The 24,964-nt window shown below is 40.6% G+C and overlaps 2 protein-coding genes across 6 annotated transcripts in view; one reads left to right on the top strand and one right to left on the bottom strand.

Annotated features, from left to right (window-relative positions):
• Window positions 1-24,964, bottom strand: part of mcph1 (microcephalin 1) — a 333,731-nt gene that overhangs the window by 92,627 nt on the left and 216,140 nt on the right. The window lies entirely within an intron of this gene.
• Window positions 1-24,964, top strand: part of LOC140464938 (angiopoietin-2-like) — an 85,300-nt gene that overhangs the window by 9,462 nt on the left and 50,874 nt on the right. The window contains exons 1-2 of one of the 2 annotated variants that reach the window (XM_072560607.1): window positions 6,557-6,635; window positions 20,087-20,242. In XM_072560607.1, coding sequence (XP_072416708.1) covers window positions 20,111-20,242 — 132 coding nt within the window. In that variant the 5' untranslated portion in view covers window positions 6,557-6,635; window positions 20,087-20,110. Of the gene's footprint in view, window positions 1-6,556; window positions 6,636-20,086; window positions 20,243-24,964 lie in introns of those variants that run through there. The other variant, XM_072560600.1, reaches the window with a different exon arrangement.

The following is a 24,964-nucleotide window of genomic DNA, read 5'->3' as shown; positions in this document are numbered from 1 at the left end:
GATATAAGCCTAGTCAGCTACTTGAGCTCTCTCTAATGCAAGTATATCGCTCCTTACGCAAGAAGTCAAAAACTGTGTAAAGTACTCCAGCAGTATTCCAATCTCACCATCACCTTGTTGCAAGACTTCCCTACTTATTCACTTGGGTTTAGCATAGGAGGCAAGCATTGAGGTGGTATTGAAACTGGTATCCATCATCATACTGAATGGCAGAGGAAGCTCCATGGGAGCTCCTATGTTTCTACAGTTCAGTGTTCCCTTTCCAACATTCCCTTTACCTTCCTAATCATTTGCTGCATCTACAAGTTAACTTTTGTGATTTATGTCTCAGGACACCCAGACCCATTCTTTCAAAACCCATTTTTCCCAAAGTGGATAAGCTCACATTATTCCAATTATATTCTATCTGCCAAATTAACCTGTCTATACACTTCAGGTGACAAATTACTCCCCTCGAGGTAAAATTGAAAAGTATTCATGTGACTGCTAATTGCTAATGACTATTAGTGGAAAGTGCTGTTGTGCACATGTCAGGTTGGGAACAGTTTGAGTTATGACAACTTTCAGTCTTTTGGCCTTCTAGTACTCTCACATGCACAGCAACCACTGGGTAAATATCACAGGAAAATCGATGGAGCTGTGCAATCTTATCCCAGCAAAGTCGTTTCTTAGAAACTGTCAAAGGCTTGCTCACAAACCAAAACACAATAACTAAAAAATCGACCTAACCTCTGAATTCATAGGAAATTCCCATCTTGTTATTTGTTTGTTGTTACTCTAGTCTCTTTTTGGGACCCAGAGACCTCTCCACCTTAATACATTTTTGCATCTCTTCAGGAAGCAAATGATTTCTGGTCGCATAAATATTCAGTTGAGCCTCAAAATCCAGATCTTATAAGGTCGATTTGACAGTGTTGAACAGCTCGTATTTGTAAGCAGGTCAGCCAACAATCTTTGAAAAACTAAAATATGCTTGTCAAGATAAAACCCATCTTCTTTGGCAGCCTTCCTTCATAATCTGTGCCTTCACTGGAAACCAGAACATTTTCAGAATAAAGATCCTGGCTGCTTCACATCAGAGGACTTGGTTAATGTTCTATGCATTTCAGTCTGGAGAGACCATAATCTTTAACATGCTGTGATTTACTGGTGAGTTATTTCTTTAGTAACACTGATTTCCATGCTCATCTCTTCATCTGCAAAGATGCTCCGGTAATTTCAATGACCCCCCAACTGCTGACATCTTTGACCTGATACAGAAATGAATGCCTTTTTGTGTGGCTTCAGCTCTACATCTATCAGTTTATGAATTTTCTTCAATTCAGTTTTTCAAGTGGGATATTAGTTTAGGGTATTTCATCCATAGATTTACAAACAAGTTCAGAATTATACTTCTTTCCAAGCAAGGGATTAAAGAACACAGATCAAACAAGGAGAAAGTCTCCAAAGGTGTGAGGTAAACTCTGAGATGATCACAGGAGGTATAACTTTTGCAGCTGCATCATTTTAGATTAGAGTCTACGGTATGAGATTCCCATCCACCCATCTAACCACCACTTGTTACATTTATATCCTATACATAGATTTAAGGCATTGTTAAAATGCAAATACAGAACTAAGTTTAATTCAAAAGTCTCAGCGATAAAAACACCTCTTTGAAAGAGTGGGAAATGTTCTTTTTTTTAAAAACATCAAGTGTTATTACAATCTCTCTGATGTAAAATAGCAAACTAGGATCAGAGGCAGGGATTTCTGTCATAAATTCCTTCCTGAAACTTGACATCTGTTCAACACCTACAAGACATATGTCCGGAGCAAGATGGATTGCTTTTCCTTTTCTTGAGTGGACTATGACTCCAGCACATTCACGAAACCGCCAGAGTCTAGGACAAAGCAGCCGACTTGTTTGGCATCTTATTCACCACTTTAAACTTTTATGTAATTCGCCACCGATACACAGTGGTACTGCATGGACTATCTACGAAATGTGCTGCAGCAATTCACCAATGATCCTTCAACGGATCCTAATAAACCTGAAAACTTGACCAGATACAAGGACAAAAGAGCAGATTTATGGGAATATAATCAATTGCAAGGTCCTCTCCAAGCCACAGACCACTCTTACCAGGAACAGTGCTGATGTCCCTTCACTGTCATTGGGTCAAAATCCTGGGACTGCTTTCCTCAGTACCAGCACCAGATGGACTGTGGCAGTTTAAGGTACTCACCGTCACCTTCTCGAGGGCTACCTTAGCAGTCCACTTATATGCCATTGAAAAACAAAATAATTGTAAGACGCAAAAGGAAAAGAAAGGAAGGAGGGAAAAGAGAAGAGAGGAAGAAAGAATAAACAAAAGAAGAAAAGATAGATATACTTATCTACCCTTTCATAACTTCAGAATATCTCAAAAAACTTGACAACTAATCTGTGCACATAAAGACTCCACAAATAGCAGTGCTAAATAAAATAATAGCATTTTAATTAATCTGCTCGGGAGATAAATATTGCCACAATGAGAATGCCCGTCTTATTCAAATTAGTTCTGCAGGAATTTTTACATCACTTGAGTGTGCAGATGAGGTCTCAGTTAGCTGGACAGCTGGTTTGCGAGGCAGGGTGAAGCCAATAGAGTAGATTCAGTTCCCATACCAGTTGAGGATATCAAGAAAGACTCCCTTTCTTAAGCCTCAGCCGAGGCATGGTTGCCATCAGGCTAATTCACAGTCAGTCGTCTGTTATGGGAGAGCAACCTTATGGTCTTCTGGGACTTTGATGACCTTATTTCCTCAGAACTCACTTAAGTAGCATCGTAGATTATATACTTAAATTAAGTGATCCAAGTGGTTTGAGAATTCAAACATTTTATTCAGACACAAATGTTTGATCACTGAGCCAAGGCTGACAATTAAGACGGTCAACAAACATAGGGAGGAAAGAAAGATTATACACAGAATTTTACAGATACTTAAGAACAATGTATGTCTGGTCCCTGATAGACAGAAATATGATGAATCCCTTGGAGTCGACCCCTGAGCTCTGTGGATTCCAGCTTGAAAACATATGCATTGCATCATCCAATTTTATCCCTATTACATTAAACTATAATTATTTAAATTACACAGTAGGGCTGAATTTTATAGATAAATTAATTATTTTTGCTCATATTGCAAAGTCGCTTTAAGCAGCAATATTTTTTGGATAGCTGAAGTGCACTAAAGTCAATTTCGACGATACTACCTTCAGGAAGTTGTCTCACATTGCTTCCCAGCTGGTCCCAGTTAAACTACCTGTGAACTTTTGAAATGCATGTATGGAATCCTTTTAATGTTGTGCAGCCAAAGCTTTTGTCTAACACGAAAATAAGCCAGAGGAATAGCACATTGCACATATACTTAAAAGTAATTCTATTAGCACTGAATCAGTCTGTGTGTGCATTTGTTGACTCCATATTGCAGCTGGTGACCCATAGTCTCAGTTTGCTAGATGCAGTGCAATTACAGGCTACGTTACAGAAACAATTTCTTCATTGAGCAAGGGGTGCTAAATATTTGGTGCAATAAGCTCAGTAGTGGAGTCAAAAGTCACTGTTCATTGAACTGACAATACTTTCTTTTTTAATTGTATTTAAAAAAAGACAGTCATAGCCCACAAAGGCCAGACTGAAGTTACTCAGAAGAGCTTGTTTCGCACATTATTTTTCCTTCCTAAAAACTAACAGTAACACACTGGTCATAATAGATCTCTATTTTGAAGTATAGAAGTGTGTAATATGTGCACAGATGTGCTACAAACATAATGCTGAAACAAACCCAATTCTTAAATACAATGAATGATGGACATCTGAGTAAGAACAAAAAAAAATCTGGAAAAACTTAGCAAGTGAGACAACATCTATGGAGAAAAATGGGATTAATGTTTCAGGTTACTGATCCTTCATCAGAAATGTGAGAGATTTTCAGCGAGTGAGTGAAGAGAGGTGCAAGGAAGAACAAAGCAGAATGTCTGTGATAGTGTGGAAGTCAGAGGAGATGAAGTAATAAAAGAGTTTGTGACTCGACAGCCAAGTGTGGTAATCAATATAGTGAAGAAACAAATGCTGTGTCCAAATGAGCTGCGAATTGCCACATAAAAACCATTGGAATGCAACTTGAAGGGATTAAAAAAAAGACAAAGACCGATCCAGCAAAAGGAAAAAAGGGAAGAAACAAAACCATATAGAACGAGAAGCAGAGGTTATGATTTCACGTTGTTGAACTTAATATTGTGTCCAGAAGGCAGTTGAGTGCCAAATTGCAAAATAAAATGATGTTCTTCGAGCTTGCAATGAACTTCAGTGGAGCACTGTAGCAAGCTGGAGATGAACAGGTCAGCATGGGAGTAGGAAAAATAAAAAGGATAAGCAATTGCAAGCTCAGGTTTAGGCTTACAAACTGAGCAAAGGTGCTGGGCAATGTAGTCACCCAGTCTAGCTTTGGTCAGAAGTGTTTAATGCTTGGTGAGTTCAGAGGAATAAGGTGAAAGGACAGATATTGTATCTCAAACACTTGCATGGAAAGGAGTTTGGGATGGCTGGGGAGTAGATGAGGAAAAAATCTCTAATTCTGGAATGAGAGGGGAGGGTAAGATCTGTTTGGTGGTTATAGCATGCTAGAGTTGGTGGAAGTGGCTGATCCATTGAAAATGGAGGTTGATGGACTGTGATGGTGAATAGAAGACTGATGGTGGAATCCAATCATTGCTCAGGGAGAGAGGGAACGGAATGAGAATGAATAACTTGAAATTGATTGACCATTTTGAAGGAGATTATTGACCACACTGAGTGCAGAAGGGAGCATCATTAGAACAGAAGCAATTGAGACACTGAAACTGGGAGAATAGAATGGAGATCTTTCAGAAGGCAGCCATGAGGAAGTATAGTTGAGGTAGCTCTGCGAGTCCATGAGTTTGGAATGAACATTAGTTGATAGCTAATCTCTAGAAATGAACACAAAGAGATCAAGGAATGAAAGCCAAGAGTCAGCATTGGGCCAAATAAACGTGAAAGAAAGGTCAAACTTAGAAACAAGAGAAGTTGAAAGAGAAGTTGTTCAGAATGAGAACAAGCACACCTGGGCAGATTGTGATAATGGTGGATGCTCACTGGTAGAGACTCTGTTTTGGAATTCTGAGTCTGTCATGATGGGTGAGGTGGTGTACAGGGATCAACATCAATGATGAAGAGGATGCAATAAGGACCAAGAAAGGTTGAGGAAGTGATGTGTGATGTCAGAAGAGTCAAGCATGTGGATTGGAAGAGACTGTACTAGGGCCAAAATAGAAAGTTCGGTGAGGCAGGAACAAGCTTCGATAATGGGACAACTAGAGTACCACTATTTATGGATCTTGGGAATGGGATAGAAGACTATAAAGGGCTTGGATTATAATTTTGGAAGTAATGTAGGTAAGGCCAGTGATACAAGATCAGTGGTAGTCAAGGATACAATGGCTTGATGTTTGTTAGTGAGGTCATGGTCTGGAGGAAGTGTCAGTGAGTTGGTATTTAACCTCTGCTAGGTAGGTCTCAGAGGACTAGGTAACGACAGTGTTACCCTTATCAGCAAGTTGATAACAATGTCAGGGTTGGACCTCAGTGAATGGAGCGCTGCAAGTACACTGGATCACAGTATAGAGTCAGAGTCATTCAACATGGAAACAGACCCTTTGGTCCAACCAATCCATGCTGACTATAATCCCAAACAGGCTGGAGTGAGAGAGAGGAGCAGAGAATTCAAAATGACTAATGTTGCAACATCAAAACTGTGGACGCTGCCAAAATGAAATAATAAAAAAAATCCAAAACCAATTAATTTTATATTCATGCAAAGATTCCATTTACTCCGAAGTGGAACGTCACAACTTTCAATCAATGTTAACAGAGATACCCACTCACCTATTGTACTCTATGCTACTTTCTCCCCACCCCCACCCTCCTCTCACTTATCTCTCCACCCTTCAGGTTCTCTGCCTGTATTCCTGATGAAGGGCTTTTGCCTGAAACATCGATTTTACTGCTCCTTGGATGCTGCCTGAACTGCTGTGCTCTTTCACGACCACTAATCCAGAATCTGGTTTCCAGCATCTGCAGTCATTGTTTTTACCGAGTTGACTTTAACCCTACTGCGAATCCTTTTGCAAGGATGCCTGTCTTGAAGAATTTTTCCTCTCTCTCTACAAGAATCTCAGGGAGTCCCTCTCCCACTGCAACTCCCAGGTCATTTCCTCTGCCCTGAAGCTCTTCAACCATGTCCTGAAACAAACTCGCTACCACAGCCACATTTGCTTCCTCAGTGCCTGCCTCCGTAACCAACTCATCCCACACGGACTCCGGACCACCTTTAAACCAGCAGAGTTCGGACCCGAACAAGACAAACAGTACAGACTACAGATTCAAAAACACCAGAAATGGTTCTCCTTCAAGATCCTCCACTCCACGCTCGCAGCAATGCGCCAGCATCTAACCTCTCTACAGTCTGCCCTGCCTCAGCTGAGGGCCACACACTCTCAGAATGGCAAAGGACCCTTCTGTACGACATCCTCAGAAGAATTCATACTCTCAACAAACAGTATTGCAACTCCATCTCAAACATCAAAAACTGTAAGTACAACAACCTTTTATCTACCCACCTCCATAATCAGCGCTCCTCAAACATTCCAGAAGAGTCCTCTGGCCTCTGGAACTGCTCGGACGCCATTAGCCATGCGGCTGGTGCAGCTGCTACCCCCACGCTGATTGATTATGTCACTTCCGCCCCCATCATGACCACTCCAATAGCCATTTCCACCCCTCACAATTCCTCATACACCACACATGACATCACTTCTGCCCCTCACATCATCGCTGATGTCACATGCTCAGTTACTTCCGCCCCCCTCTACTGCCATGATTGCCACCACTTCTGCCCTCACCAACGCCACTCACCTGCATTCTGCTGACACGCCCCCCACATATCCCACTGTCACCATCCCCGCCCCCCAGAACCGAGGGGAACACCACCCCTGCTCATGACTCCACCCCCATTCTCCCCACCACCACACCCACTCCAGTTACAGGCTCAACCGTCACTCCCAGCTCCACACCTACACCAGATCCCAGCTCCCAGCCCTGCCGAGTTTTCACAATCCCTCCAGACCTCCCCCTCACTAAGGATGAACGATCAATCCTCAGCAAAGGACTCACCTTCATCCCCCTCTGCCCACGCATCAATGAATTTAATACATGCTGTGACGTTGAACACTTGTTCCGCCGCCTCCGCCTCCGAGCTTACTTTCACAATCAGGACACTCGCCCACCTTCCAAGGACCCCTTCGCCCACCTCCAACACACTACATCCACCTGGACACCCTGCGCTAGCCCGCCCTCGACCTCTTCATTTCCAACTGCCACCGGGACATTAACCACCTCAACCTGTCTACCTCCCTCCCCCACTCCAACCTCTCACACTCACAACGCGCAGCCCTCCAATCCCTCTGCTCCAATCCCGACCTCACCATCAAGCCAGCAGATAAAGGGGGCACAATGGTAGTCTGGCGCACTAACCTCTACACCGCTGAAGCCAAACGCCAACTCGAGGAGACCTCTTCCTACCGCCCCCTCAACCATGACCCCACCCACACCCCCATCACCAAACCATCATTTCCCAGACCATACAGAACCTCATCACCTTAGGAGATCTCCCACCCACTTCTTCCAACCTCATAGTCCGGGAATCCCACACTGCCTGGTTCTACCTCCTTCCCAAGATCCACAAGCCTGACCACCCTGGCCGACCCATTGTCTCAGCATGCTTCTGCCCCACTGAACTCATCTCTACCTACCTCGACACTGTCCTATCTTCCCTAGTCCAGGAACTCCCCACATACGTTCGAGACACTACCCACGCCCTCCACCTCCTCCAGGGCTACAGTTTCCCCGGCCCCCAATGCCTCATCTTCACCATGGACATCCAATCCCTCTACACCTCCATCCACCTTGACCGGGGCCTCCAAGCCCTCCGTTTCTTCCTCTCCCGACGTCCCCAACAGTACCCTTCCACCGACATTCTCATTCGTTTAGCCGAACTGGTCCTCACCCTTAATTTCTCCTTTGAATCCTCCCACTTCCTCCAGACCAAAGGCGTAGCCATGGGCACTCGTATGGGCCCCAGCTATGCCAGTCTCTTTGTTGGCTATGTAGAACAGTTGATCTTCCGTAATTACACAGGCACCATGCCCCACCTCTTCCTCCGCTACATTGATGACTGCATTGGCGCCACCTCGTTCTCTCGCGAGGAGGTTGAGCAATTCATCAACTTCACCAACACATTCCACCCTGACCTGAAATTTACCTGGACCATCTCTGACACCTCTCTCCCCTTCCTGGACGTCTCCATCTCCATTAATGACGACCAACATGATATCGACATTTTTTTACAAACCCACCGACTCTCACAGCTACCTGGATTACACCTCTTCCCACCCTACCTCCTGCAAAAATGCTATCTCTTATTCGCAATTCCTCTACCTCCACCGTATCTGCTCCCAGGAGGACCAGTTCCACCACAGAACACACCAGATGGCCTCCTTCTTTAGAGACTGCAATTTCCCTTCCCACGTGGTTAAAGATGCCCTCCAACGCATCTCGCCTACATCCCGCACCTCCGCCCTCAGACCCACCCCTCCAACCGTAACAAGGACAGAATGCCCCTGGGGCTCATCTTCCACCCTACCAACCTTCGCATAAACCAAATCATCTGCCGACATTTCCGCCACCTCCAAACAGACCACACCACCAGGGATATATTTCCCTCCCCACCCCTTTCTGCCTTCTGTAAATACTGTTCCCTCTGTGACTACCTAGTCAGGTCCACGCCCCCCTTCAACCCACCCTCCCATCCTGGCACCTTCCCCTGCCACCGCAGGAATTGCAAAACTTGCGCCCACACCTCCTCCCTCACTTCCATCCAAGGCCCTAAAGGAGCCTTCCACATCCATCAAAGTTTTACCCGCACATCCACCAATATCATTTATTGTATCCATTGCTCCCGATGCGATCTCCTCTAGATTGGGGAGACTGGACGCCTCCTAGCAGAGCGCTTTAGGGAACATCTCCGGGACACCCGTACCAATCAACCACACCGCCCTGTGGCCCAACATTTCAACTCCCCCTCCCACTCTGCCGAGGACATGGAGGTCCTGGGCCTCCTTCACCGCAGGTCCCTCACCACCAGATGCCTGGAGGAAGAACGCCACTTTTTCCACCTCGGAACACTTCAACCCCAGGGCATCAATGTAGACTTCAACAGTTTCCTCATTTCCCCTTCCCCCACCTCACCCCAGTTCCAAACTCCCAGCTCAGCACTGTCCTCATGACTTGTCCTACCTGCCTATCTTCTTTTCCACCAGTCCACTCCACCCTCTCCCCCCGACCTATCACCTTCATCCCCTCCCCCATTGTACTCTATGCTACTTTCTCCCCACCCCCACCCTCCACTCACTTATCTCTCCACCCTTCAGGCTCTCTGCCTGTATTCCTGATGAAGGGCTTTTGCCCGAAACGTCGATTTTACTGCTCCTCAGATGCTGCCTGAACTGCTGTGTTCTTCCAGCACCACTAATCCAGAATCTGGTTTCCAGCATCTGTAGTCATTGTTTTTACCTAGAGATACATTTATACTAATTTATTGCACATTTTTAAGACTATTTTATCATTCAATGTTCCACCTTTTCAGTAAAACAATAAAAATGTATTTAACAAAAGGAATGATACTTCATAGGAATTTATTGTACGTATAGTCCCATGATACATTCCTGAGAGCCATGATATAAGGTTCTTTCATTTTTCAATTTTATTTAAAAGGCTTAAGTTTTCCAATGATTACTTTATCTCATACATTTTGGTTTTCTTATGACACATCCCATTATATATTGAAGATTATTGTCCCTTTGTTTGCTGAAGGTGGTTAGGAAGGTCAGGGTTTAAACACTGATATTGGTGTTTAAGAACAGATCTGGAATACAGAAGCCAGGCTTCAAATGGCATGCAGAAAACTACAGATTCCCAATAATAAAAATTCCAATGGGATTCTTGGAGGCTTTACTGAGAAAAAGCAGAATCGTTGATGCTTCCTCATCTAAGCATCAAGGCTAAACTACATTAACTCTTTGTCATACTATGTGAATTTCAATATTTACAAAACTCAATTTTCCATGTTTTTATTTGTGATATTATGCCAAGTGTAAACTAAATTATTTTGAGAAGGGTGCAGTTTTGCAGACCATAGTAACAAGCTCACCATTAAGTTTACCACTCAAGTAAATGCTGTCTAACACTGATACTATCATTAGAGCACAAGAGTATCCAAAGGAAGAAAACTATTCAGTCAGTTAAAGACGGCTGTCTCCAGAGGCTCTGTATCATTGTTTGATAGAAACATCTACGATCCCCTAATTTAGGAGACATTAGGTTCCATTTCCAGCTTCCCCAGATGATATGAAACAGTGCTGTTTAAAAGAAGGCAATACTTCAGACACAACAGTTCTTGGACAAATACCTTGAAATGTCAATTGTTTTAAAAGAGACATGCATGATTTGAACATAATTATTTCTCTGCCCAACTTCCATATTTTCATATATAGTACAAGACAGCTGAATCATTCATAGACAATAAAAGTCAAATGATATAAACAGCATAGAAGTTCTTTACACTGTCCTACTATTTTAAATAGACATCCTTTCTTGTATTAAGCTATTACATTATAGGCTATAACATTTTAATTGCCTGTAAGGATAGTGCTTGCAAACCTCTGATAAATGCATTAAACATCTATGGAAAGTCAGTTGTACGATGTCATAAATCATATTTCTGCCATCATTAGCTGCAATAAATATTATTGTTTTGATCTTTTTTTCATCCATACTACATCCTCATATGTTTTGTAATCAGTGAAGCTAACTAACTGAACGTTTGCTAGAGTTGCGAGTTTTGAGAAGGTTTGTAGCTCAGATTGAGGTTCAGGCTGAAAGTTTGCTCACTGAGCTGGAAGGTTTGTTTTCAGATGATTCGTCACCATGCTAGGTAACATCATCAGTGAACCCCCGGTGAAGCGTTGGTGTTAGGTCCTGCTTTCTATTAATGTGTCTTGGTCTCTTAAGGTGGGTGATATTATTTCTCATTCTTTTTCTCAGAGGTTGGTAAATGGGGTCCAAACCGATGTATTTATTGATAGAGTTCCAGCTTGAATGCCAGGCCTTTAGGAATTCACATACATGTCTCTGTTCAGCCTGTCCTAGGATGGATGTGTTATCCCAGTCAAAGTGGTATCCTTCTTCATCAGTATGTAAGGATATTAGTGATAGTGAGTCATGTCTTTTGGTGGCTAGTTGGTATTCGTGTATCCTGGTGGCTAGTTTTTAACCTGTTTGTCCATTGCAGTGTTTGTTTCATGGTATTTTGTAAATGACATTCATTTTGCTAGTTGTTTGTATAGGGTCCTTTAGGTTCATCAGCCGCTGTTTAAGTGTGTTGGCAGCTATGTGGGCTACCGTGATGCCAAAGGGTCTGAGTAGTCTGGTAGTCATTTCAGAGAGGTCTTTGATATATTGTAATGTGGCTAGAATTTCTGGGCACGTTCTGTCTGGTGGCTTGGGTTTGTTGTTTAGGAAATCAGCGAACTGTGTTTATTGGATACCCGTTCTTCCTGAATATGCTGTATTGCTATTTTTCTTCTACTGCTCGGAGTTCCTAGGTGCTGCAGTGTGTTATGGCCTGTTTAAATAATGTCCTGATGTAGCTCTGTTTGTGGGTGTTGGAATGATTGCTTCTGTAGTTAAGTATTTGGTCTGTGTGCATTGTTTTTCCGTCGACGCTAGTTTGAGGTTCTCCATTAACTGTTTGCTGTACTGTGACATTGAGGAAGGGAGTCAGTTGTGAATTTAATGCCAGTAAGGATATTGTTGTCGCTTTCCCTGAATTTCTTTCGTTTTGGGACGACAAAGATGTCATCCACATAGTGGACCGAAAATTTGGGTTGGATAGTGGGGAGGGCTGTTTGTTTGAGTCTCTGCATTACTGCTTCTGCTAAGAAGCCTGACATTAGTGATCCCATGGGTGTTCCGTTGATTTGTTTGTAGACCTTGTTATTGAAGCTAAGTAGGGTAGTGAAGCACAGGTCTACTAGCTTGAGTAAGTTGCCCTTGCTGATAAAGTTGGTGCTGTTGATTTGGATCGCATTACACGTCAAACAAACCTTCCAGCTCGGTGAGAAAACTTACAACCTGTTGCTAGAATGATGGTTTTCCAAACCATTTTACTGGAATGTGAAAAGGTGAAGGACTAATATCAGAATTTAGAGAATGAGAGGTGTAGAGATACAGAAAAACACTCAGTATGCATTGGTTGTTGTGGCACAGGGGTTGAGCCCCTCTATCTGAGCCAGACCGCTTGTGTCCATGTCCTGCTTGTGTCAGAACATGCCTGAACTCGTAGATTAAAACTATCTACAACCTGAAAATGGGTGGTTGATAACAATTGCAAACTGTAAACATCATGAGCAACCCAAAAATGTTGAATGAATTAAACTAAGCCAAGCCAGCAACAAAATGCATTGAATTGGGAGGGTGAGGGTTTGGTAGTTCATACACAGCATGGTGGAGACAAAAAGGCCACTGATGACTTTGCAAAATGTCTTCTAATTGGAAAATTAATTTCAATACAGATGCCTGGAAAATGTGGTATTTTGATTTGAAGATCAACAAGGCTCCATTTTGCTTGGATAGCAAGAGTCTAAATAGAGTCTTAGAGCAAAAGGATTTTAGTTACAGATGTTCAAATAACTAAAAACACCACCAGAATTTAGAAAGGCCATAAAAAGAGCAAGCTAAGCATTTGGTTCACTCTCGGGTCAGAATTGAAACCTATCTCCATATTACAAATGAGATATAAAATAATTGAAGGTTCTAAAGAGATTCATAACAGCAATATCTGGATTATGAGGTTAAAACCTTTGGGAATGAGAGAACAGGGCAGGCTTATCTGCTGAAAAAGGAAGATTTGAAACATGACCTGGAAGGCATCTTTGAGCTAATGAAAGGGTCATAGCATAGATGTGGAAGCACAACCACATGACTGAGGTACAGTCTCAATGTGAGTATCAGGTTTAAGGGGAAGATGACAGTCATAAACTGATCAAAGTGTTAAACTTCAACAAAAACTTATTCATATAGAGGAAGTGCAGTGGCATAAAAAAAAGCAGAAAAGTCAAAATTGCAATTTTGAATGGTGACACAATGTAATGAAACACCAATTTATGAATACATTTTGCACTGATTAACAAAAATCTGCATTGCTAATGGAGGGATTTGCACTGTTGTAGAGTCATACAGCATGGAATCAGACCCTTTGGCCCAATCAGTCCATGCCGACCATAATCCCAAACTCCCAAAAATGTGCCCCTAGACATGAAATCTATCATAGTAGGGAAAAGCCAAATACCATTAACTCTAACTATACCCCTCATTATTTCATATATTTCTATAAGATCACCTCTCAATCTCCTATGCTCCAGTGAAAAATGTCCCAGTCTAGTACCAGCCTCTCTTTATAACTCAAATCTTCCATACCCGACAACATCCTGGTAAATCTCTCATGAACCCTCTCCAGCTTGATAATTGGGACCTGAACTGGATACAGTATTCCAGAAAAGACTTCACCAATCTCCAGTACAACCTCAACATCACTTTCCAATTCCTATATTCAAAGGACTTAGCGATGAAGGCAAGAGTGCCAAATGCCTTTTTAATTACCATCTATATGCGACACAAACTTCAAAATATTACGTACCTGCACCCTAGGTCCCTCTGTTCTACACCACCACCCAATGCCCTACCATTAATTGTATAAGCTCTATCCTCGTTTGTTGTAACAAAATGCAATATCTTATATTTATCTAGATTGAACTCCATCGATCATTTTTCAGCCTACTGACTGACTTGAACAAGATTGCTTTGTAACCTGTATACTATGCCACCAAATTTGGTGTCATCCACAAATTTACTAACTATGCCTTCTTTACTCTCATCCAAACTGTTTATATAAATGACGACTGAGAGAAGAACCCCATACAATCGCTGTGGAATACCACTTGTGACAGGCCTCCAGTCTGAAAAACAACCCTCTGTCACCAATTTGTTATTAAGCTTTACTTTCTCTTTATCTCAGATTTATGAGCCTCATGATGCATGATGGCCATACAACCCTGTCTCAACAATTAGCCAGTCCAAGCTGAGAATGTGTTAGCAGATTATTTTAACTGTAGAGAGCATTGCAAATGAGGGTGATATTTCCATATAATGCAGATAGTTGTACTCATCAGTTGTGGTCATTGAATAATAATCAGAGCCAAAGAACCTAACGGATTTCTCTGATCAGTGGGTTGGGGTTATGAGCATTATTTGTTATGGATCATGTTTGCTTCTGCAGCAACTGAATCCACAGTTATCGACTGGATTACCAGAACAAGACCTTGTCAAAACATTCCCAATCACAATTTCAAATTTATTGGAAACTGTGTTGTGAACACATGTATAACTATCAGACAGATATATGAGGCTACAGACAGAATATACTGTAATTGGGGTCCCATATTGCATTTAAATGACCTACCAATGATTTAAATTCCTGGTTCTGCACTTGCTATGAAGAGGCCATTATCAAGTTATAGGTTTATTATTGGTATTTCCTGGTCATCTTGTATATCCAACCTTAGGACACTACAGATTACCAAGTTAGAAAAATTTATTATAGGAAATTAATGCCACCTCTCAGAATTTATTCTTTACAGCTATCATTATGTTCATCTGGAAAATTGATTGCAGTAATTTTTTTAAAGTCACAAACCAATAAATTTTAAGGCTGTACAATGCACTTTTTGTTTGACACTTCCATTTTGCTTGATATACTTGATAGACATTGACATAGGAGTACTTCATTTTGGAATTCAGGTGTATTTAAACTGCAACTCCCAGTGTGGGAAAAAAACTGCTTCAGTTCAAGCAGCTTTTGGTTAGGTTTCTCAGTTCCTATCTGGATCAATAGTTTAACTATATTGTCTAGGAGAGGTGTGTGTAGTTACGTGTACATGTATGTATACATAAATGCACATGTATACATGTCATACACTTTGACAAAAATTAAATATTTAGATGTATAATGCTCAAAGGCAAGTCCCAATTACATACATTCATGCCTGATAGCTTCAAGGATGCGCTGCTCTCTAATGGACTCTTTAGGCAGTTTGTCAACCAGATTTAACACTGCAATTATACTCCACTTGGTGTTAAAAGTAGTACAAAACTACCCACTTTGGAAGGATTTCAATAGCTTTATATGTAAGAAAAGGGTCCAAGGTCTGAATTTTAATTGCTTGAAACCGACATTAAACTTGTAGTGAAAATATACACAAATAGATTTAAATATCAGTTTCTTCCCTCACCTGGACCTAATACTTGCATTACATAGATTAATAATTAAAAGGAGAAATTAATTTCAAAGGCAGTTGATACAGTCAAAACATTAGAAAGGGACAAAAGGAAAGATAACTCCATGCCCAGGTCACGGTGAAAGTCAAATATCTAAAAGTATTATTACAACAGATCAGATTGTACAACTGAGATATGCGAAAAATAAGACATGAGAACTGTGAAGCAAACATATTGTTAAATGTAATTAGAACGTTTATTTCACACTAACAGTTACACATGTTAAGATCAAGTTGCATTTAGGAATTATATTTTGGATATAAAATTAACACAGATCATGGAAGGTCGCAGAACAGAAGAAACTTTCTTTGCCAGAAAATAATGGGCATGCTTAAAAGTCTTTCCACTCAAAATTTATAATGTATCCAATAATTTATTCAAAAAGGAAGGAACAAACTACATTTTGGGAAAGAACGTTGATGGAGCATAAATAATTGACTTCTATTCAAATCTACCGATTGGAATCTAACAATTCCTCCAATATTAGGGCTATTTTGCTCGAGTGTGAAAATGAAAGGAATAGGCTGCAGAGTTTCTGCATTATTGAGGATGAGTGATATTGATAGAGAATTTTCTCCCTCAGGAGGTTAGCGTAAAATATCATCCATGACTGAATACATTTACATGATTTGTGGAGGAGTCAGACACAAATAAACTTTTCTTAATTCAAGTTTTTAGGTTCTAAATTTTCTTGGTGATGGCTATCTTTGCAAGTGTTGATAATAGTGTAATTTAACCAATCTACAAGGCATTGTAATCAAGTAATACTGTAAGGAATCTGGAATGGTTATGTTTCCAATAAGCAGTCCAATTGAATCTATCTTGCATTTCTTAACTAGGTATCCAGCAATATTGTTGCCCCTGGCCTACTCATTCAAGTCTGCGCATAACAATGGAGACTTATGTTCCATGATTGAATTGTGAAGGGATCATGTGGGATCAACGGGTGTTGTTTAGTTTATCACAAACAATGAAGGAGTGCAAATGCAGAAATCTGCCTTCATAATTAACTGGGAAGTAGAAAGGCATATGGCAGACTGCAACAATTTGTTAGAAAAATCCTTACCCTTTATTTTCAGTGACCAAGACACAAAGAATATCCATTTTTAAAAATATTAAATACACCATCCAAGTTGCAGTGAGGGTATTATATCACCAGTAGTGCCATTTAGAGGCTTGCAGAAAACTTGGTGATTAACACCATGGTAATTAATGTTGAACAGTAATAAGGTGAGCTGTTAAGTAAAACATTTTTTGAGAAGATTGTCTATGTTAGATTAGCTGTTGTGGGAGGTTAAGGTGACATTGCATTTTGACATTTTCCTTCTTAGATTAGTTACTGTAGATTTAAAATTTCAAATTAAATGTTATGCCCCCAAACGATAAAATATTTTCCATGTCAAATTAACTTATAATAATATAATTAGCTGCTTTTTAAGGATGCTGATAGTCTTAAAAATACATCCTAGGTATTAACATTACGAAAGTCAAATTTGTAAAATGCAAATAGTCTGTAGAAAGTCTCTCAATGTCCATCTATCCATGCAAAGCTGCTGGTTTGTATATGGTCTCACTCAATTAAGTAATAATGCTTAATTTTCCTATGAGGCATTAAAAAAAAACAGAAATTGCATTAAATTGTGAACAGTTATGCTTGAGACAAATGGACCACTTGCAGAGGATTGGAGTTTTCCTCCTACCTTTCACTCAAGGACATTGAAGCTTTACAGAATGTCATGCTGGAAGGAAATAATTTGCCCTTCAAGTCAGCATTAGTACTTTTCTTAGCTTTCTTCCCGCTCTTCAACTTAATCCTCAAGTAACAAGGGTATATGCATAATGTCCTGATAAACTTTAAATTCCAAAAACAAAACAACTTTAGTTATTGACATCATATTTAACAAAAGTTCTAAATGGAACTTTGTTAATTAGCTCAAGAAATGAAATTACTCAAGTTTCTGCTCAGCAGCCACATCAGTGCTGCCCTAAGCCAACTCTAAATGGCTGTAAATGAATACATTTTCTGATTCCACCCTGCTCTCCTAACTGAAAATATTCTTGAGTTGGTGAGAAGAAAAGCCAACATTGAAAAGGGGATGAACGATTTGAACAGGATCCAGAGTACTTTATTAAGCTAAATCTGGGGTTTCAAGCTCAAAGTTATGGGAACAGAAACAAGGACTGATCCTTGTGTTCTTTTGGCCAAATCAAAATTGTGTTTGAGTTTTATGGAGGGAATTCCCTGCCATGAAGCCAAGTGGGATTTTTCACTGTACCTTACCAAGCTCACCTCATTGAAGACCTCTCTTGCTCCAAAGACAACCCTTACACCTGACCCCTATCCTATCTTACCATGCACTGTTTGTGAAACAAGGTGGCACTCAATGGATCTCCTCAAACTCACTGGTATCCCTTGCGGCTGTGCCATCTTTAAAAAGCCATGGTGCATCCAGATAAGCAGTGCCAGTCTGGAGCCATCCTGCAACAATCCTGACATTTGCCCTGGACATGTCAGATGAGGGGAAATTGACTCACTGCTGTTTGGGTAGAGACCTGGAGGGGATGTTAGATGGATGGTGCAGAGGCAAGACATCCTCTTCCACCAACACCAGCAGTGAAGGCAATGAAACCAGACCATGCCAACCTGGTCTGAATTTGCCACCCAGTTTAAAGCAGTCTCAATCATTTGGAGGACAACAGGAAAAAAAAAGTCAATGGCTTTCTCCACACCACCAGTGTAAGTCTCACTATCTTCTCTCCAATACATTACACTCATTCTATCTCTGCTATTGCACCCACCTCCCACCAAGGTTCATGTTCTACCACTTTCACTATTGCTTAATGCATCTTCCCTCACTTGCTGTCACTCTGACACCACCAAACCTACATGTTCTCAGCACTGCCACTGAGTCACATGGGACACTTCTCAAACTGCTCCAAAAGTCATAGCTGTCCCACCCATTTTCACCTCCCTTGACACTTGCCTCTCATTCCAGGATGAAAACAGCCCCCAAAATTTGATGGGCAGGCTTCAGCTCCTCACCACTTGCATGGGGAGCAATTGGGACTCCTCTGGCCACCCTGAGTGGCTGGCTGACCATTTCCAAGCCCTGAACTGGTATCAGAAGCTGTCCTTGACTTAATATCTGGGATCTCCTGAACAAAGGTTATTCCCCCTTGACCTGACTGTGGCCTGCTGCCAATCATGACAAGCTTCCTTCCTTTGTGCTAAACATCAAGGCAATTTAGAATTAATGACAGCATTGTATTGGTGTCTGACAGGGTGAAGACCAAAAAGCTGCACTAAAACAATGCAGAAGCGCTGTGTACTATGATAGCGAGCAAAGTATCTGGAGATGCAGTCTGGTCCAGTCCATGAGTTGGATGCGCGTTCCTGAATGCAGAGCATCCTAACAGCAAATTACAATGATAGTTGCCAATGAAGTTTGGGGTGCAGCATTGAAATACAAAAGCGGATTGAGGTGTGCCACAAGGCTTCTCAGAATCTGGTACACATTGGATGCCAATGCCTATGGTTATGGGTACATTACTGGTGCCCATGGAGAAGCTCTGACAAGTTAGTGACTAACATCTAACATGAACCAGCCTTTGGAGCAAACAGCAAACTGAATTAGCCAGGTAGTCACTCTGGTTTCCATAATGTGTTTTCAATGTCAAAGTTGTTTGGTAAATTTGCTAAAATTAGAAAGCTGAATATTAACGAGGCAAGTTGGGCTATCAATTGGGTGTTTAACAATCAGTGAGCCCATTTAATTGACAACTCACTGAGGCCTAATAAGAATCTTACCACATTACTCATAAAAAAACATAAAGGAGGAGCAAGATGCTCCTGATGCTGAGATGGACCTCAACAGACTTCTTGCTTGATTCTGCCACCAATCTCACCATTGTCCACTTCATTCAGACTCCTGTAAGTCTGACTGAAGGGCAATTAATTGTTTTTTTTAATGGACACCATCCTTTAGAAGAGGAATATGATCCACATTTTCAAAATAATGAGAATTCTTGCAGATAAGAATAGAACAAATAAACATAGGTTTACAATGTCTAAACCTCAAAAGATAAAACAAGACTAGGATAAATTTCCTCCTTAAGATACAGTGAAATAGCACAGCACACTACTTTCACTTAAAGAGCTGGAATAGACATCAAGTTGGAATTTGAGGATAGATGTTAATGTTGATCTTTTTCGGCAGCTGTAACATCATATCCTGCACTCAGTTTTGTTATTCTCATGCACTAGTATAGTACAATCTGCCTGTAAAATATGTAAGACCACACTTTTCACTGTACCTTGATACACGTGACAGTGATAAATTAAATCAAAGATAAACATAGGGGTTTTATGTCTGTTGTTTCTGTGGACAACAGCAGTTGGGGTTGAACAAATGTACAAATGGATGCAAATCCTGGAGTCCTAGTTGGACATTACTTTCGGATCAGGAAATATTTTTCAACCAAAATTTCAGAGTTCAGGAAATACACTAAGGCCTGTATTTTCCCCATTACAGCTTGAAAGTTACATTCAAGACAATATGAAGAGTGAAATGGTGCAGATCCAGCAGAATGCAGTACAAAACCACACAGCAACCATGTTAGAAATTGGAACAAATCTACTCACTCGGACAGCTGAACAAACCCGTAAATTAACAGATGTGGAAGCACAGGTAAGGACTATTGGTCTTTACAAATGACCTAGATTTACAGAAATACAACTGTTTGCTGCATTTGCATGCTAAGATTTAGCTGAAAACAATTCATCAGTAAAGTCAGGTAGTTTCCTTTTTTAACAATGTGCATTTTATTCACTCATGGGAAGGTATGTTAGATTTACCTGGAAAAATGCTTCCTTCCTCCATGTGAACATCTGACTCCCACTCAAAAGCTTACTAAGATCTGATAAACATTATTTTTAGATCATAAGATATAGGAGGAGAAATTAGGCCATTTGTTTGCTCCACCAAGTTTGCTCCACCACTCAATCATGGCTAATAGGTTTTTCAACTCCATTTTCTTGCTTTCTCCCAGAACTTTTGATCCCTTTGGCAATCAAGAACTTATCTATCTCTGTTTCAAATATACTCAGTTCTCGTCTCTCCTGCCAATGGAAACATCTTCCTAAGGTCCACTCTGTCCAGGCCATTCAGTATTCTGCAAGTTTCAATCAGATTCCCACTCATGCTTCTAAATTCCATCGAGTATAGCCCAGAGTCTTCAAATGTTCCTCATATATTAAGCCTTTCATTCCTGAGATCATTCACGTGTACCTCCTCTGGACCTGCTCCAGGGGCAATACCTCCTTCCTGAGGTATGGGGCCCAAAATTGCTCACAATGCTTTAAATGTAGTCTGACCAGAGCCTTCTAAAGCTTCAGAAGTACATCCCTTTTTTAAATATTTGAGTCCTTTTGAGATGAGCAATAACATTGTATTTGCCTGCCTAACTACCAACTCAACTGGCAAGTTTACCTCAAGAGAAACCTGGGCTAAGACTCCTAAGGCCTTTTGCACTTCAGATTTCTGAATTTTCTCCCCATTTAGAAAATAGCCCCTGCCTCTATTCTTCCTACCAACGTGCATGACCTTACACTTTCCGACATTGTACTTCATCTGCCACTTCTTTGCCCACTCTCCTAACCTAAGTCTTTCTGCAGCCTCCCTATCTCCTGAATACTACCTGCCCATCCACCTAACTTTGTATCTTCTGCAAACGTAGCCAGAATGCCCTCAGTTCCTTCATCTTGATCATGAATATATGAAGCGAAAAGTTGTGGTTGCAACACTGAGCATTGTGGAACAGCACAAGTCACCTGCTTCCATCCTGAGAAGGACCCTTTAATGTCCACTCTCTGCCTCTGCCAGACAGCCAACCTTCTATCCATGCTAGCTCCTTGTCTCCAATACCATGGGCCCTTATTTTACTCTGTAGCCTCCTGTACGGCATCTTATCAAAGACCTTCTGGAAGTCTAGTTAGATAACATTCATTGGCTCTCCAATGTGTAGCCTGCTCATTACCTCCTCAAAAGAATTCTAACAGATTTGTCAGATTTTTAATTTAATCATGAGATATAAAATATTAAAGCCACATGTTTTATTCAGAAAGAAAGGGCATGGTTGAAAACTGTCTTTCTTCTTTAATTGTGACACAACTTTTTCCACAAAATTCCACACAATTTATTCAAACCAAGTCAAGGTGGTCATTACAGAAAATCAAATAGACACTATCCTTTCATGTAATAGGCAGAATAGGATGTTATACTAAATTCAAACCTACTTACAACACAAAAAGAAACTTGAATGTTCATTTCCAGCCATTGCAATGGAAAGTGGGAACAAGACAATTTGGTAAGCCTAATTTTAAGCGCAAAATGAACTGAAATCGGATGCAACAAATGAGCTTCTCTTTGTGCACTTTTCACTGAATGGATATTTAACAGTAACAAAATACATATTTCAGTAACAAAATACCCCAACCCCAATATCGAACTAAATTCAAAATGTGCAACTTGCATCATCTCCCCACCCCCTCATCCTGAGAAAAACTGGTGATTTCAAAGGTTTCTTGAAAATAAAGACAAATTCATCAATAAAGTGATATGCAGATTCTTCAGATTACACAAGGTAAATTAATCCGATTAAAATTGATGCTTCAAAAGAATTTACTTTGGATATCCTTTCATAAAGCAATTCAGTTTTCGTCAACAATTGAGTCCAGAAGTCAAATGACGGAGTAAAGGCAATGACTGTGTAAATAAAGAAGTTCAAAAGACGTTCACGCTGTGTTAATCAGCAGAGGATACAATATGACTTTAATTTCAACACTAACTGTTACTTACTGTTCCTCTCATCTGGAAAACCAAAGTGCAACATTCGGTTAGAGGCTTAATTGACAACACATGGAGATTAACCAAACTACCGATCTCTAAGGGAAATAACATTTTTGCAGATGAACCCGATTAGCTGTAAGTGTGAAATTAAGTGGACATGAATTTAATGATGTGCTCAATTAAACATAGCTAATGTGTGATAAATACTGCAGTACTCTACTCGGGTGTATTAAAATCTGAACAAAAGAGGAAAATACATATGTATACCCGAGCTTACGCTAACAAGCAAACAGTATAACAATCATGGTATCATTGAGAGTAAATACACTACCTTCAAACCTGAGTAAAACTGGTGGATGTGAAACTCATCTGTGAGAACTCGGACTCAAAGCATAAATAAAAACAAGACATAACAAGAGCTAAAGAGGGGGATTCATAACAAGTAATGTAGCAAGTTAAATCAGGCAGTAATTTTATTTATGTAAAAAAAATACACACTGGCTTTATAAACCAAGTTTTATCTTTCCGATACTGTACTACAATCTGTAAAAACAAGAGGTACTGGTCGGGTAGGAACTAAGTCTTGAAGAATGGAGATTAATCAGACAGTTAAATCAATATAAAATGAGCTTTCCCAAATTCCATTAAAGAATGTGAAATGAATCATAAGACCATTCGAAGCAGAAGCAGGAGCAGGAACAGGCCTTTCAGCTCCAGGAGTTGGTACCTTTTTAAATCATGTCTCCTCGTTCTAGATTCTGAGGGAAACATTCCTGTTAAGATTAGATTTTTTTTAGGTCTAACAGTGTGGAAACAGGCCCTTCAGCAACAAGTCCACACCGACCTGTCGAAGCGCAACCCACCCATACGCCTACATTTACCCCTTACCTAACACTACGGGAAATTTAGCATGGCCAGTTCACCTGAACTGTGGGAGGAAACCGGAGCACCCGGAGGAAACCCACGCAGACACGGGGAGAACGTGCAAACTCAGTCAGTCGCCTGAGGTGGGAATTGAACTTGGGTCTCTGGCGCTGTAAGGCAGCAGTGCTAACCACTGTGCCACGGTGCCGCCCAGCTCCCTGAGAATCTTATTTGTTCAGACTATATTGTCATGTCCCTTCAGTCGTATTTTCTTTGAAGAAAAAAATGCATATAAGATCATAGTTTATCAGATGGTGGCCTCAACTTTTTTACCCACTCCTCAAAACCTCCTAGCCTCTTGTAAATCAACAATCTTTCTGAATAAACCTTGACTATATTCACTGGCTCAGTGTTCACTGCTTTTTGTGCAAGAGTTCCAACAACCTTCTGAAGAGAAGGAATTTCTCATCTGTCTTAAGTGAGAGATCCCTTATCTTTAAACTGTGTCCCCTTGTTATAGATTCTGAGAGGAAACATCCTCATCAAGCCCTTTAGAATCTTAGTTGTTCAAACTACACAGTGTCACACCCTTTCAGTCATATCTTTCTTGAAGTTAAACATGTATTTTGTTTCTCTTTTGAACCTATCTTTGTATTGTTTTTCATTTTTTGCCTAATTACTCTACCTTTAGTTCTTTTCTTGTTCCTTGTTCTTGCTTTGTCCACACAGTCCCTACTCATTCTCACGCTGAACTTCTTTTTAAACCAAGGCAAAAAATCCAGCTATTTTGATTGATGTTATTGTATTTTGTTGCTGATTATATCACTTAGTTGATCATATTACCGAAAACATTTCCCTTACTACCTCTAAATGTATGAAATGCCATTAGGATTTTACTCAGGATTTGTATTGATTATAAAGTTGTAGCTGAAGACATTTGTTCCATATGTAAACTAATGGACTAAATATCAACTGCTCTGCTTAAAATGAACACATTTCTTGGGACATGGATAACCACAACTACTTTTCCAGATCAAAAGATACTTAGGTACCTAGAACAGTAACACCAATTTGCAGACAAAACAACAGACTAACATTTGTGTCAGTGCACACTGAAATAAGTGAATTAAAGAATAGTTTGTTTTTTTGCTCATATGAGTTAGGAAGATCAAATTGCTCATATCTCAACTTCCCAACACAGTCAGCAAAGCAAAAACAACAAGGCAAAAACATAGGTTAGCTAAGTGAACTTAGCAAGTGATAAGCTGGCAATGACCAGGAAGGTCTCAGGTTCATTCAGAGCTGAGGGATGATGGTGTCAGTGTGCCCAATTTGGTGAAATTGCCACTGGAGCAAAGAAAGGAAAACTACACTTTAGGCTATTATCCAATGGCTCTGTGCTTGTAAAGCCTGTTAGGAAATAACCAGTGAAGATAGAATCAGATTTGCAGCAGTATAATCTGTTAATACTCATTGTTGAAGCATGAAAAATGGCTCCTGAGGAACACGGTTTATGATATTTCAGGATGTTTGAATCCCAACAAGAGTGACTTCTGTTTCTTTGGCGCATTATATCATTCCTCAGATCAATTCCTCCATTACTATCCTTGGGAATGCTTGGCATTCTGAGGGAGCTTAACAGGAATGTTTCCCTCAGAATCTAGAACTAGGAGACACAATTTAAAAAGGTACCAACTC

The sequence above is a fragment of the Chiloscyllium punctatum genome, chromosome 3 (assembly GCF_047496795.1).
Source record: "Chiloscyllium punctatum isolate Juve2018m chromosome 3, sChiPun1.3, whole genome shotgun sequence".
In the NCBI taxonomy this organism is placed as follows: domain Eukaryota; kingdom Metazoa; phylum Chordata; class Chondrichthyes; order Orectolobiformes; family Hemiscylliidae; genus Chiloscyllium; species Chiloscyllium punctatum.
Note: the sequence above shows the minus strand (reverse complement) of the source record. Positions and strands in the feature narration are given on the sequence as shown.